Source organism: Anabrus simplex, chromosome 13, assembly GCF_040414725.1.
Source record: "Anabrus simplex isolate iqAnaSimp1 chromosome 13, ASM4041472v1, whole genome shotgun sequence".
Classification (NCBI taxonomy): domain Eukaryota; kingdom Metazoa; phylum Arthropoda; class Insecta; order Orthoptera; family Tettigoniidae; genus Anabrus; species Anabrus simplex.
The window spans coordinates 26,606,810-26,621,216 of NC_090277.1; the positions used below are offsets into that span (position 1 = coordinate 26,606,810).

At 40.4% G+C, this 14,407-nt stretch overlaps 1 protein-coding gene across 1 annotated transcript in view; it reads left to right on the top strand.

Moving 5' to 3' along the window:
* Positions 1 to 1,009: 1,009 nt before the first annotated feature.
* The window catches only part of LOC136885055 (uncharacterized), a 93,630-nt gene continuing 80,232 nt past the window's right edge, over positions 1,010 to 14,407 (top strand). Inside the window, exons 1-2 of the mRNA XM_067157449.1 lie at positions 1,010 to 1,128; positions 7,477 to 7,601. Coding sequence (XP_067013550.1) covers positions 7,539 to 7,601 — 63 coding nt within the window. The 5' untranslated portion in view covers positions 1,010 to 1,128; positions 7,477 to 7,538. The remainder of the gene's footprint in view (positions 1,129 to 7,476; positions 7,602 to 14,407) is intronic.

Sequence of the window (14,407 nt, forward strand, 5' to 3'; positions counted from 1 at the left end):
TCGCAGTTCCACACACAGACTTATGGAAACACTGTCGTCAGTTCATCCACGATCAGTGGAGTGTAGAATGGCGCCGAACATCACAGACTAAAGGGAAGCATTTATTCACGCTTATGCCTGACATTCCTAATAAACCGTGGTTCGCTTTTGGTAACTGCACTCGGCGTCATATTACTACAATCATACGGCTCCGTCTAAATCATGTCTGTACGCCTGCACATCTCTATCGTCTTTATCTTCTCGAAAGTAACTTATGTCCATGTGGACGAGCAGTCGGTACTGTAAATCACATCTATTTTCAGTGCCAGACATATGAACATTAACGTCGCGAATTCATACCTAAGCTTCTTAATGCCGTTAAATGTTTCGTATTTAGTGTTCCAACCGACTTTTCGCGTTGTAGCCTTAATACTCAATTTTTTAGTTACTTGTAACATCCAGTTGTAACCTTTTCCTTCCCTCTAGGTACGGACTTTCACTTCTCAACCTCTATTTGTGGTCCGGTCTTGTTTGTTTGTAGTAAGACGTCGTGACAGACCACACAGACGTGAAGAATTAGAACCTTGTGTCCCAGTGTTTTTGTGTTATGCCCTGATAGTTTAGCCTAAATAAAATTGGTATTTTCCTAAGTTTCATCATTACCTACTGTAATTAGCTTCACTACATAGCTAACCCTACTCTTCCGTAGTGTACTAATTTCTTCGAACGTTGGCACCTCTCCCTGACATTAATTAACCCGCAAACCAGTGACTGGAAGTAGCGTCTTACGAAAGATGTCCAACAACTAACCAAGAAGAAGAAGACTTTATGACTTCTATCCTTGTACAGTAGTTCGCTGGAGATAAGTGAATTATACCTGGTGTGTATGTATACAGTCGAGGAACAACGCACTGGTTATAAAGTTGTGAGAAGCGCTATTCGCTATTTCTGGTTTACTTTCGAAGTGGTTGGCTTGTTGTTATGTAATGTCCGTATTCATGTGTTTTGTATTGTGCATTTCGGACGTACTGCGACATCTTGTCGCGGTTTGTTCAGTGGATTGTGCTGTTTCCCTTAAGATTTTCTTCATCAGATAATTGCAGTTTCTTACGTTTACTTAATATCGCACGGTGCGTCATAGGAAATAAGGTAAGCTTTATTGTTCAGTTCGTATTTAAACACAAAAGAACAGCGGTAGATAATTCTGTATTTCAGCCGACTGTTGGCTGGCTACATTAAAAATTGCCCAGCTGTCGTTCTTAGTGATAAGAGACGAGAGTTATAGGCACTATAAACAGTAAAAATAAGCAGGCATATAGGCTCTTAAATTAGCCACAATAGGCACTAACGTGTAAAACAGGCAACAAAATAGGCATGAAAAAATTACTTATAATTTAATAACACACTCAGTTATTATTAACGGAATTTACAAGCAACGTTTCGATGTTTTCCGGTAACAGTCTTGTTCTCTTCTCGTGCATAATGTTCTTGTACCGTGACAAAGATCTGTCAACATCGCATGAAGTGATTGGACAACACTTCAATGAAGTCACTTCATCTGGTTTTATTTCGCTGATAGCGGCTGCCTTCCCAGATGTTTGGTCAAAACTTCCTCTGACTTCATGCACAATCCTAAATGACTCCACCAGGGGCATGCCACTCTTCTCCAACTTGGTGTTTGCTCCCGGCAGCTTGTTGAAATTTGAAGATGCTCCGGTTTATGCAGTGGCATATTAGCTCCCGACATTACAGTGCATAGGTCTGAAGAATGTGGTTGTTGGTCGCTGCCCGAAGTGGACTGGTAGACAGGCTGCGTTGATACAGATTTCTGTACTCGTATCAGATGCATCGCAGTATTTCTAAGTTGATCTATGTGGTATTTTTCTCAGATTTGATCTGAAAATTAATAAAATTGACATAAATTACATTGTCCGTATATCTTAAATTTCTACAGTTGGGCGAATTGGCAATAATGCTTAGTATATATCATGTGTTTGTTTCATGAAAAAAAAAAGACTATTACAAATCATGTACCTATCTAGAAGTACAAAACTTTAAAGTAGGAGCAAGGGAATTAGTAATTTACATGGAAATATGTCCTCTAGGATTTTCAGTTGTAATTTGGCAGTATGGTGTCGAGTTCACCGGGTGAAAAATATAATTTAAAAAAAAAACGTGAAAGGATACCGGAGTAGCGTAGAGGAGAGATCCGTTCTTTGTGCTTGCCAAGGACCCACCAAGCTGGTCCTAGCAGTATTCATACTTATACAGAAAAATAAAAACGGAGGCACTATAAATGTCAGGCTAGTGAACAATTTAATGTTTCTATTCCCCGGCTTTGGTCAGCCGGGTCAGCTGTCATGAAGACTATTTTCTGTTGCCTGCAATGGATCTTGCATAATGTGCGTCGAGATCTATGAACGGACATCGAAGTTGCAGAATTTAATTCACTCACTCTGCTAGAAAGAAGAGGATTCCCAACAGGTATGACGAATCTGATTATCATAAAATTCAGTAGAGCAGTTTGATTCGGTTTAACAAAATGCAGGTGTCTTCTTTGTGATCATAGACAACACTGCTAATTGTTTGGCTTCCCGTTTTGACACATCTTGCAATTTCTTGCTTGAAGTTCAGGAGTTTACACTTGGTAGTGATGCAAACAAAGACACAATTTTACAATTGCATCGAGATAATGTAGACTGTAATCATCCTTTGCTTCACAGAGGAATGGTTCATGAGTCGTTGCCGAACGAAGGAAAAAGTAATCGTTAGAGGATACTTTAAGAAGTAGCTCAACTTAATGATTTGCTTCCAGAACAGTTGAACTTTTTTTTAAATAGTGGTGACATTTCCCGTGACAACGCCAACTGCTGAGAGAAGTCCTTCAGACTTCTTTGCGTACAAATAATGGACAGCAGAGAATGAATTCATTGAGCCATGTACACAAGGAGAATGCTAAGGCGTTAGTTAGACCCAGAGAAGATGGTGGATGATCTTTTATGAGAAGTGAGGTCAGAAAGCGGCCAATCCTTTAGAGAACTGCATTTCCCCTATTAGAAATCATGTACCTATCTAGAAGTACAAAACTTTAAAGTAGGAACAAGGGAATTAGTCATTTACATGGAAATATGTCCTCAAGGATTTTCAGTTGTAATTTGGCAGTATCGTGTCGAGTTCACCGGGTGAAAAATATAATAAAAAAGACGTGATACTGGGGCCAGTCAAGGAAGGGGACAGTTATAAAAGACGGCCTAACCAAGAGCTCTACAAGTACTGTGAAAGAATAACGAATGTAGCAAGGAAGAGACGCCTAGCATTCTATGGGCACGTCTACAGGATGCATCCTACCAGGTTGACCAACCGGATTCTCAGCTACTGGCAAAATAGGAAGACCAAGTCACCATGGTTGATGGAAGTGAATAAAGATCTACAGGAACTGGGAATAACAGAAGGAATCTTAAAGGATCGTACAGCACTCAGGAAGATGCTTAAACATAAGAAGTTCCAGGACAGATTATCAACAAAGAAGACTGGCGCCCTTTGGACAAAGGAGAGGAAGGAGCAACACAGCCTGAGGATGCGCAACTACTGGGCAAACATCAAAGCCCATTCCAAAATGCAATAGTTGAATGTCGTGGTCCTTAGCTGGCCTATACGAAACAAGAAGAAGAAGAAAAAAGACGTGAAAGGATACTGGAGTAGCGTAGAGGAGAGATACGTTCTTTGTGCTTGCCAAGGACGCACCAAGCTGGCCCTAGCAGTATTCATACTTATACAGAAAAATGAAAACGGAGGCACTATAAATGTCAGGCTATTGAACAATTTATTTTTTTCTATTCCCTGGCTTTGGTCAGCCGGGTCAGCTGTCATGAAGACTATTTTCTGTTGCCTGCAATGGATCCTGCATAATGTGTGCCCACAAGGCCGCCACACTCGTTGAAAATTAAAAACCTCGTATTTGAAATTGTCGTGACATGCGCCCATAACCTTATTTTACCGGGCGAGTTGGCCATGCAGTTAGGGGCGCGCAGCTGTGAGCTTGCATCCGGGAGATAGTGGGTTCGAATCCCACTGTCCGCAGCCCTGAAGGTGGTTTTGAGTGGTTTCCAATTTTCACACCAGGTAAATGCTGGGGCTGTACCTTAACTAAGGCCATGGCGGCTTCCTTCCCACTCCTAGCCCTTTCCTATCCCATCGTCGCCATAAGAAAACCTTATTTTTGTCAAAATTTAGCAAGACTCTAGAGGGCATGCTAAAGGCTTGTTAATCTGGCTACTTACGCCCCACAGACTCTCTTTGTTTCCCCCTCCACCCCCCCCCCCAAGCACAACAGTTACTAATCGGTTCTCACCAATCCAGACCAACGGTTTTTCGCTGGCCTGGTCTGATAAAAATAGTCTTGGCAATCTTGTAAAACACACTGTGGCATCGTCCTAGCCGGGATACATTGGATCTTCAACCTATGTTTCGCTAAGTCTTAGCGGAAGTGTAATAGAGTTCACAATTTTTAAAGGGAGTTTTAAAAATTGCATTTCAGTTGTAAATCCCTATTTTCACAGGAAATGAATCACAGTTCAAAATACCGATTTAATTTTCATCCATTCTGCGACAAGAGACCAGCGGTGTTGTAACTCCTTGTTCAGTAATTTAATTATTGTTTACATTTTAGCAATATAAATGATTGAAAGTTATGACTAATACAGCATTGCCACAAAACAACTAGGCCTATATGTGCTACAATGAAATGCGATCATAGTTCTCAATCACAAAGAAGATGAAACGAAATGAAATGGCGTATGGCTTTTAGTGCCGGGAGTGTCCAAGAGCATGTTCGGCTCACCATGTGCAGGTCTTTTGAGTTGACGTCCGTAGGTGACCTGCGCGTTTTGATGAGGATGAAATCATGATGAAGACGACACATACACCCGGCCCCCATGCCAGCAAAATTAACCACTGATAGTTAAAATTACTGACCCTGCCGGGAATGGAACCTGGGACCCCTGTGACCAAAGGCCAGCACGCTAACTATTTAGCCATAGAGCCGGATGCACAAAAAAGATAAAAGGAACAAATGAACTTACCTCCTTACAGCAAGCTTGACCGACTACCCTTCCATCCGTAGTAAAATTGGGATCCCCTGTGATCCACTGCTTCAGCCAGTAGGTCTTCGACGATTTTTCTTTGGGCATTGCCGCAAACACACTTTTTTTCTTCCACTTCAAAATAAATCACAACACGTTCTGAATGTAAAGTGTACGCGTACAACAGTTTTCATCGAAAGGAAGGTACAGGGCATATGGGTTGTGCCAAATAGTTCAAAGTTGACTGGTTCTCGCATATGTCTTAGGAGGTGGGAGGGGTTGAAGGCTTTGAGGTCAAATTGTTCCTCGCTTCTCCTGATGGAAATCTCCGTAGAACTAATTCTGGTGACTTCTGAGAATGGCCAGTTTTGTTCATGGGGTAAACAGATATTGAAAAAAGAGAAGATAATTCTATTGAGCACACTAGCTACAATATAATGCACTGGAAGAAAATTGGCTTTTTTAAAGTACGGTCAAAGGGCACAACTAGGCAATTCTAATCAAAATAGGCACAAACCCCTGAAATAGGCATTTATAGGCACAATAAAACCAACAAAATATAGCTGTTAAGACCCTAAAATGAATTTATATCTCAAAAGCCTACATTTCTGAACACAGGAATAAAATAAGCAAATAGGCAAATTCCCATCTCTAGTGATAATATATGGAAGTTTGTTCCAACATGGTACCAAATTGATTCTGAATAGCCTGTTCATGCGCAGTAGTATACTTGTTGTTCCAACAGAGGTTCAGAACTGGTTCTGAACTGTGATTTCTGACTTCATGCAATTCTAACCACATTCAACTACATTCAATGCCAGCAGTCCTCATTCAATACCAGGGACTGCATGTTTTATACATCCACATTCAATTCGACCAGTAAGTGGTGTGACTTCATAAGAGTACTTCTCATTGGAATAGTGAGGTCTTTCATCATCCATCAGTAAAAGTTTATTAACAATTTGTAGAGGGCTTTGACACATTTCACAGTTGCCATTTGCTTATTCCAACAAAACATTATTAACAAACAATTGAGGAAGCATTCTGACTCGCATGCATTCATTAAGATAATTTTGAAGGAGTTCATATCCGGTTTGGAACAGTTTGTTGTAACGAAGGACCTTATAACCTGTTCAGAACTGTTTGTTATAACAAAGTAGTTCATAGCCAGTTTGGAACTGTGTTTGTAACAAATGTACAGTATATATTGTTACATAGTCAGTAATGGTTGCAACTTCGGGGATAAAGTTGCCAATGAGTACCTGGTTATCCTCTATGAAATCATTTGTTTGATCAATGAGGAATTGGGCTAAACTGCTACTGAATTCAACATATTGTATGGTAGCCCTTAAAGAGGCTGCTGGCCCAGGTGAGGACTGTGCGTTGAGAGAAGAATTATGGCTATATCCTTGTAAGAAACTGGCTTTTAAAGTACATAAAGCACAGGGCTTACACACAGTTGTCATTATAATCCAGGATGAATTACATAATTTATAAGTGTAAAGGAAAAGGCTGGGCTCTCCGTGTACTATCTGAATGTTTGCGATCGGTGACCATAGATGCTGGCTCTTTTAAACAACAAACACACACAAGAATGTTTGCAGATTGGAAAGAAGAATGAATGCACTATATCAGAAAATTCCTGATAGTTACTTTCAAAATTATATTGAAACTGAATTACCGTTGGGCTCTAGTGTAAGGACAGTACAGAATGTACATAGCCAATAGAGCTAGTAGAGTGAAAGGGTGGGGACGTTGTGTCTTCACAGTCAGATCATTTGCTCTGCAAGTTGAGAAAGAAATGATTAGTTAATTGAAGGTTTGATTGTAGAATTTTATTTTTACAATTGGATTTATGTTGCACCAACACACATAGGACTTATGGTAATGATGGGATAAGAAAGGACTGGGAGTGGTAAGGAAGTGGTCCTGGCAGCCCTGAAAACAGTTTTCTGTGCTTTCCCATTTTCATACCAGGCAAATTCTGGGACTGTAACTTACACAAGGCCACTGTCACTTCCTTCCTGTTCCTAGCCACAACACCTTAAGTCCTGTCTGTGTCAGTGTGATGTAAAACGAATTGTTACGAACAAAAGGTCAGTTGGGGTAAAGAGGACAAAATATACAGCATAGCACAGGATAGGGTTATATGGGGGGTACATCTCACCAGTCATTAGACCCCCAGAATAGTGGGTGATGTGTAAGTTGCATAGTCATGTGCTTTTCACTAGGGGTGTGCAAATTAATTGCAACCTGTGGGTGTGGGATGTTCTTTCAGTGAAAATATTTATCTGTGAGGTTCAGTTTCCAGGTAAAACTGGAGGTCCTGTGGCAATGAGCAAAATATCAACAGTCACCTAAAGCTACAGGTTTTACTAGAAAACAGCAATAAGAGTGTATGTTGTTCATGTTTCAGGGCTAGATCTGTGGATGTAATCTACATCCCAAAACCGTCTAAACCTTCACACGCTATTTAAAATGGACTTGGATAAGATCAAAGAGGAACCAGTATGCTTTGAGGAAACTTCAAATAAATCATGCGTATGTATCGTTGCAGATAACTTTATAGTGATTACAATAATTAAACCCTTAGCAGTAATTTGAATTTGACTGGTTACATAACTCTACTTTTATTTGTTGTTCAGGAACTATATGAGTGTCTTGCTGTCTATTCTTAATGTACATATATATTTGTAGGCCTATACTAATCTCAAATTTACTAAATATACTTTTTATGATTACATATATGCAGAATTTACAAGTAAGCATCTTTTATTTTGCACAGCATGTCCGAAAGCTGAATTCATTCTTTTGGTTTTGAAGATGAAGTGGGTTTCTCTTCATCTCCCTTTTGCTATGTAGCTCTTGTCGGAAAAAATGGCAGTCTGACTATGTCAGGTTGTGCAGGGCTTGCGATCAGTAATGATAACAACTTATAAGTTACACATTTCATTATGGTCTGTATTGTAAATTGACCACTATCAAAGGCTAGAGATAGGTCCACTTACTCATTACCATTATATTAATATTATTAACAATAGCTATGGCTCTGGTCCCTCTTGACAACCGGTCTGGTATAGGTCTCCATGCTGAGTGCACATAAATTATGAGAAACACGGGGCATTCATTTCACACTGAATTAAAACAATAGATCACTACATCTGATTAAAAGACCACTTATTCAAGTTGTGAATGTCCCCTTTAAAGCTATATATGAACTGTTTACAGGGCATGTTGGCCGTGCGGTTAGGTCCGCGCAGCTCTGAGCTTGCATCTGACAGATAGTGGGTTCAAACTGCACTGTTGGCAGCCCTGAGATGGTTTTCCATGGTTTCCCATTTTTACATCAGGCTAATGATGGGTCTGTAACTTAATTAAGGCCATGGCCTTTTCATTCCAACTCTTATGCCTCTTATTGCCATAAGACCTATCTGCATTGGTGCGAAAAAAGCAAGTTCCAAAAAAGAACACACATATAGTTACTCATATATTCTATTCAACAAAGCATGATTTGTAGATTAAATGGGTCCACTTTACAGATTGTTATGGAAATATTGTGGGGGACAGAGGTGAAATAACATGCGGGCTGAAATGAGTCATTATTAGACATTTTAAGATTAATTCAAAACTTTGAAACTACAGCTGTATTTCTTTCTCTGATATCTTTTGTATCTTTTCAAAATCTCAGCTTTACAATTCAGGTAAAAAGTTCATAAGATTGGGTACCAATTTATAAAATTGAATGATAATTAATTAAGAAGTTTGAGAGCTTGAAGCTCCCTAATTTTAGATTATCCAAGAGAGCTGCAGCTCCTTTCAACAAATAGTCAAGGAGACGGACCTCCCAATTCCCTTTACACCACTAGGAGACAGAGTATCCAAAATACCCAATTTTCCAAGGGCACTTTCTGCTCCACAAATTATCTTGGAGACTACTCTCTGAACATTATCACTTTATAGCTTTCCAGAGGCACCATTCAACCTTTACATTAATAGAAAGAGCATCTTTGCTGTATAAAATTAACATTAGGAATTTATTTCAAGAAATGTCAGACCTATCCAAGGCATAACGTACATTTTAAAAATTCAAGCCATATTCACTGTCTTACGGTATATGCTTAACAGATCAAAAATTAGATGTATGGCTTTTCAGGCGTTTGCTCTATTAACCAGCATTTCGTCTTAGGCCTGACACTAGACTCATCAGAGTGGGATGTGTCAGACCCTACCCACTTATGCTGGGGTGTATGCAGGTGAACTTATCAGAAGCTTCTTATGTGGCGCAGTCTGATAACTGCATATGGGAGATAAAACTCCACAATGGAATTAATGCTCGCCTAGCAATTCCAAATGGTAATTCTAAATTCCCATGGAGGGAATTAGATATTTTTCCACCAATAGAGCATATCAGAAATCAGATCAAAAATTAGATGTATGGCTTTTCAGGCGTTTGCTCTATTAACCAGCATTTCGTCTTACATACACCCCAGCATAAGTGGGTAGGGTCTGACACATCCCACTCTGATGAGTCTAGTGTCAGGCCTAAGACGAAATGCTGGTTAATAGAGCAAACGCCTGAAAAGCCATACATCTAATTTTTGATCTGATTTTTGATATGCTCTATTGGTGGAAAAATATCTAATTCCCTCCATGGGAATTTAGAATTACCATTTGTAATCGCTAGGCGAGCATTAATTCCATTGTGGAGTTTTATCTCCCGTATGCAGTTATCAGACTGTGCCACATAAGAGGCTTCTGATAAGTTCACCTGCATACACCCCAGCATAAGTGGGTAGGGTCTGACACATCCCACTCTGATGAGTCTAGTGTCAGGCCTAAGACAAAATGCTGGTTAATAGAGCAAACGCCTGAAAAGCCATACATCTAATTTTTGATCTGATTTTTGATATGCTCTATTGGTGAAAAATATCTAATTCCCTCCATGGGAATTTAGAATTACCATATGCTTAACAGTCTAACATCTTTACCGAAAAGGAATGAAATAGAAGTAAACAGAGGTATCGAGTACCCATTCTACCAGAGCTTTGTGAAAGACAACACGTTAAGTTACTTGCCCAAAAATCAAAATGGTGAGGAGGCAGACAATTGGGCTTCTTAAAATTGAAATGAAAAAATTAAAACCCTATTTGGGCTTATGACCTGAGGTTACAGAGGCTATGCCTATACTACTGAGGTGACTAGATGGAGAGAATATTTAAGTTACAAAGATTGCAAACTGTAAAATGGTATAAAATGGTACCTCAAAATCAAGTTGATAGGTAATACAAGAGCATAGATCACTGTCTATTCCTTGATTTTGGTTAAGTTCCTTTGGCCTGTTTGTAATTTACACTTCAATTTTTGAATTTACATTAAAAAAATTAAAGTTACATTGTCAAAGATTTGAAACCTTCCCCTCGAGCTAGCTTTCAAAGACTATCACTTAGTTAAACCTGGACTGCCATTACCTTGAGCTGGTGGACTTCTCAAGGATGGACGAGGCGCCTCCATTTCCTTGATAAACACAAACTCTCTAGACTGGAACGATCAATAAGACAAACTGGTCTGAAAAAGTGCCAGCTTTTCTACCCAAGAGGAAAGTTCCAGAAAACTGTGGGCTAAGGCCCGACACATCCCAAATTCTTATTGGGTGATCAAATAAGTACCAGAAACCTGAGATTGGATGAAAAATAATTATACACAATTTTCTATTGGCTCACCTCTCAATTTGGCGGGAAGAGATAGAAGTGTTGTAAGGGAACCTTAACACACCAAAAACAAAGAATAATCACTTCAGTTTAGGAAACCTTAGAATACAAAATTGCTTTACATTTTTAATAGTCTATCTTCACACCGGAGGGCATAACATAAGTTTATATTAGAGACATCTGTAGAGAAATATCAAAACTTATTGTATTAGTTGTTGCAAGTTTTAGATTTTTGATGTCATTCTCCAAGGCGCTTCACTTAATGTACGGGGCGGGTGTACCTCCGGTACAGACCTCCTTCCACCCAAGAGTTCTGCCTCGGGTGACACAGTGTAAAATTTTCCTTTTTAGAAAAAATTGAAGTTGAATTTGACAGACAGAAAATTTCTTGATAAAAGTTTATTTGTGATGCATTATGTCGAAAGCAAGTCTTGAAGTCTTTCTGAGGCCGTAGAAGTCTGAGATGTACAGTTCTATTTGACATCCAGAGTGGCTGCCACTGCCGATACTGGCCTGGGGTCCCCATGACCCCCCAAGTATCCTCAGGTATATCTCTCCCACCACCATGAGAGGGGTAGCCATGGTGATGGTCGCCACAGACCGGATAAAGAGCCACTGCTCCAAGGCTGTTGGGTTACCGCACCTCAGCCCTTGTTGGAAAGGATGGTGCTCCAGCACACTCTTATGAAGGAGACTGGGCCAGAGCAGGTTGGGCCCTTACCTCACGCCAGCATCACTCGCCAGATGTTCGAACTCGGCTGTAGATGACAGAGAGGGCACTGGAACAGTAATTTACTTGGCGGCAGAGATGTATAATGGAGAGCAAGAGTTTGTTTTATTTTTAAGGCTGCAGGTTCAGATGAGGCAAGTGGCATCAAGGATAAGTGTGTGTATTGCAGGCTTGGTTTTGGAGGCAGGGGAAAGTTAATGTCAGCCAGGCAACGGGAGAAAATAAACCTTACTAGAGGGGAAGTTTTGTACAGGATGATATACAGCAACAAGACAATACCCTAGATGTATATGTGTGGGGCAGAAGGCCTCCCCCTACCCCTTACAAATAGATTTACATAATAAACATTAAGTTACTGAGCTGTAAAAAAATAATTATAGTAGTTTCCTTATTGCCATGACTTAGTGGCCTATACTGCAAAACAAAAGGTTATACCGGTTTAATCTGCGAAAGGTGAACTCTAAATATGCTCTCAATGGCTGAGTTGCTCACCGAAAGTGTGACCGGTGTTAAGAAATCCAAAATAATACATGGCCCATGAAATCTGGGGGCAAGCTTGCCTGCAGTTACAAAATTCTTAACCCTAACCTAATGTCCGACCTTTAAATTGGTGTTCCTCGGTCCACAATCATATCTCTCTCTATCCTTCTCATAAGAAGCCTTAAAGTTACTTTTAGCCTTCTTCCACAGGCATCTGATCTTATTGGCAATATCTCATTGAGGGGCCAAATATTAAACAATGGCGCGTTTGGAACAAACATAAACATGAGAGAGGCAGAAGTGAACTTGTCGGACTCATGAATGGCCGAACATAGAGCAGAAGATAACCGATGCAGCGAAGTATCCCACCTGGAATGATCTTCATGATGAAAAGCTATCAAACGAGATCTAAGATTATAATTGACCTGCTCAGCCAGAGATGGTTGAAGGTAATAAGCAGAAGTAGTAACATGGGATGTGGACAAATCAAAACAGAATTTTCGGAATAAGTTACATGTTGCATTATCGGAAACTATTTATTGACAAGGACCAAAAGAAGCGAAGATAGTATTAAGGCAAGAAATGGTAGACTGAGTAGTCGGAAATAACCATGAAAATCTATTGAAGCCGTCTACGCATACAAGGATGTACTTATTCACGTTCCCCTTCGATTGAGGGAAAGGTCCGACGTAGTCTATGTACAAGCGCTCCATGGGGCGAGATGCTTGATGAGATGACAATAGCCCTAGCTTTGGTAGACAATGTGGGCTTACGAAGCAAGCAAGATTTACAAGTTTTAACCATTTCTCTGATTTCGCCGTCCATACTCTTCCAGATGAACATTTCTCTGATTTTCTCTCTTGTTTTGAAGGTACTTAAGTGCCCTACTAATGGGGTCTCATGATAGTATTTGAAGATCTTGGGCACAAGAATAGCAGAAATAAATACTTTCATCTTCTGATCGTGCTTCGGAGGGCAGCACATAATCCCATTCCTCAGCACGTAACGGGCAACACTAACACTAGAAGTATGGGCATGGGAGGAGAAGAACTATCCCCCTGTTCATTGGTCTCAACATCACTAGAAAACATGAGGCTTAGTCCATCTGCCACCAGATTTTCAGATCGTCGAATATGTCGCACATTGAATTGAAAGGCAGAAATTCTGATAGCCCAACGGGCGATATGTCCAGTTCGGCGTGGCCTAGCTAGGACCCAACATAAAGCTTGTTTGTCTGTTTCTAATTGGAATTTAACATGCTGTAGATAACGACGGAACTTCTCCAAGGCAAACAGGACTGCAAAACTTTCTAATTCGTACATTGAGTACTTGGCTTCTTGAGCCGATAAGGTCGTAGACGCATAGGCAATAGGCCTCCATCCGAGTTCTGTTTCTCGAAAAATGACAGCGGCAATAGCAGATGAAAAGGCATCGGTTTGAACTATGAATTTCCTAGAGAAATCTGGCATAACTAATACTGGGGCGTTACAGAGAGCTAACTTAATATCTACAAACGCAGCTTGCTGCGACGGCCCCACTTCCTTTTTGACACCTTTCCTACAAAGTAGGTTTAGGGGGCCTTCCCTATTAGCAAAGTTAGGAATACATTTCCGGAAGAAATTCACTATGCCTATGAACCTAGCAATTCGTTTGGCGTCCTTCAGTGGCTTCAAGTCATAAATAGCATGCATTCTGGAATGGGCGATAAAAACACCATCGGGCGACACAATATGCCCTAAGAATAACATAGAAGGCTTAACAAAGCTACCTTAGATAACTTAACTGTCAACCCAGCCTTACGAAAGCGATTTAGAACTTCCTTCAGATGATCTAAGTGTTCTTCAGAGGTCTCCGAAAACACGACATCATCGAGACAAAGATATTGAAATTTAATATAGGAGAAGATCAAATCCAGCAGTCTAGTAAGGACAGCCGCGCCCGTGGGGAGCCCGAAAAGCACGTGGTTGTATTCATACGCGTTCCAGTCAGTGGCAAAAGCCGTTAGATGTTTGGATTCTTCTGCCTGAGGTATCTGATTATATGCCTGGTTAAGATTTAGGATGGTGAAGAACTTAGTCTTGCGATACCATGGGAAACAAGAAAAGCTACGAACTACTTTTTGAGAGCAGCTATGTTTTTATTTCAAGAGTCTGGCTGTCTCGTGGGAACGAGCTCTCCGTGTCTGAGCAAGCCGCTAGGTCGTGAAATACCGGGACACTTCGGTGCACTTCGAATATTGAACAATTTATCAAATTTAAGAAATTCTTCATAACGAGAGATTTTGGCGACATAGTAAATCCAGAAATAAGGAATCTAAATTATTCTTAAACCATATGTGTAGATAGAACCCCCAGGGTAAATATAAATGCAGTTAAGCCTAGAGAAGAATTTGCGTCCGGCCCGCGGATCAGCGGCACGTGGCAGGGCCA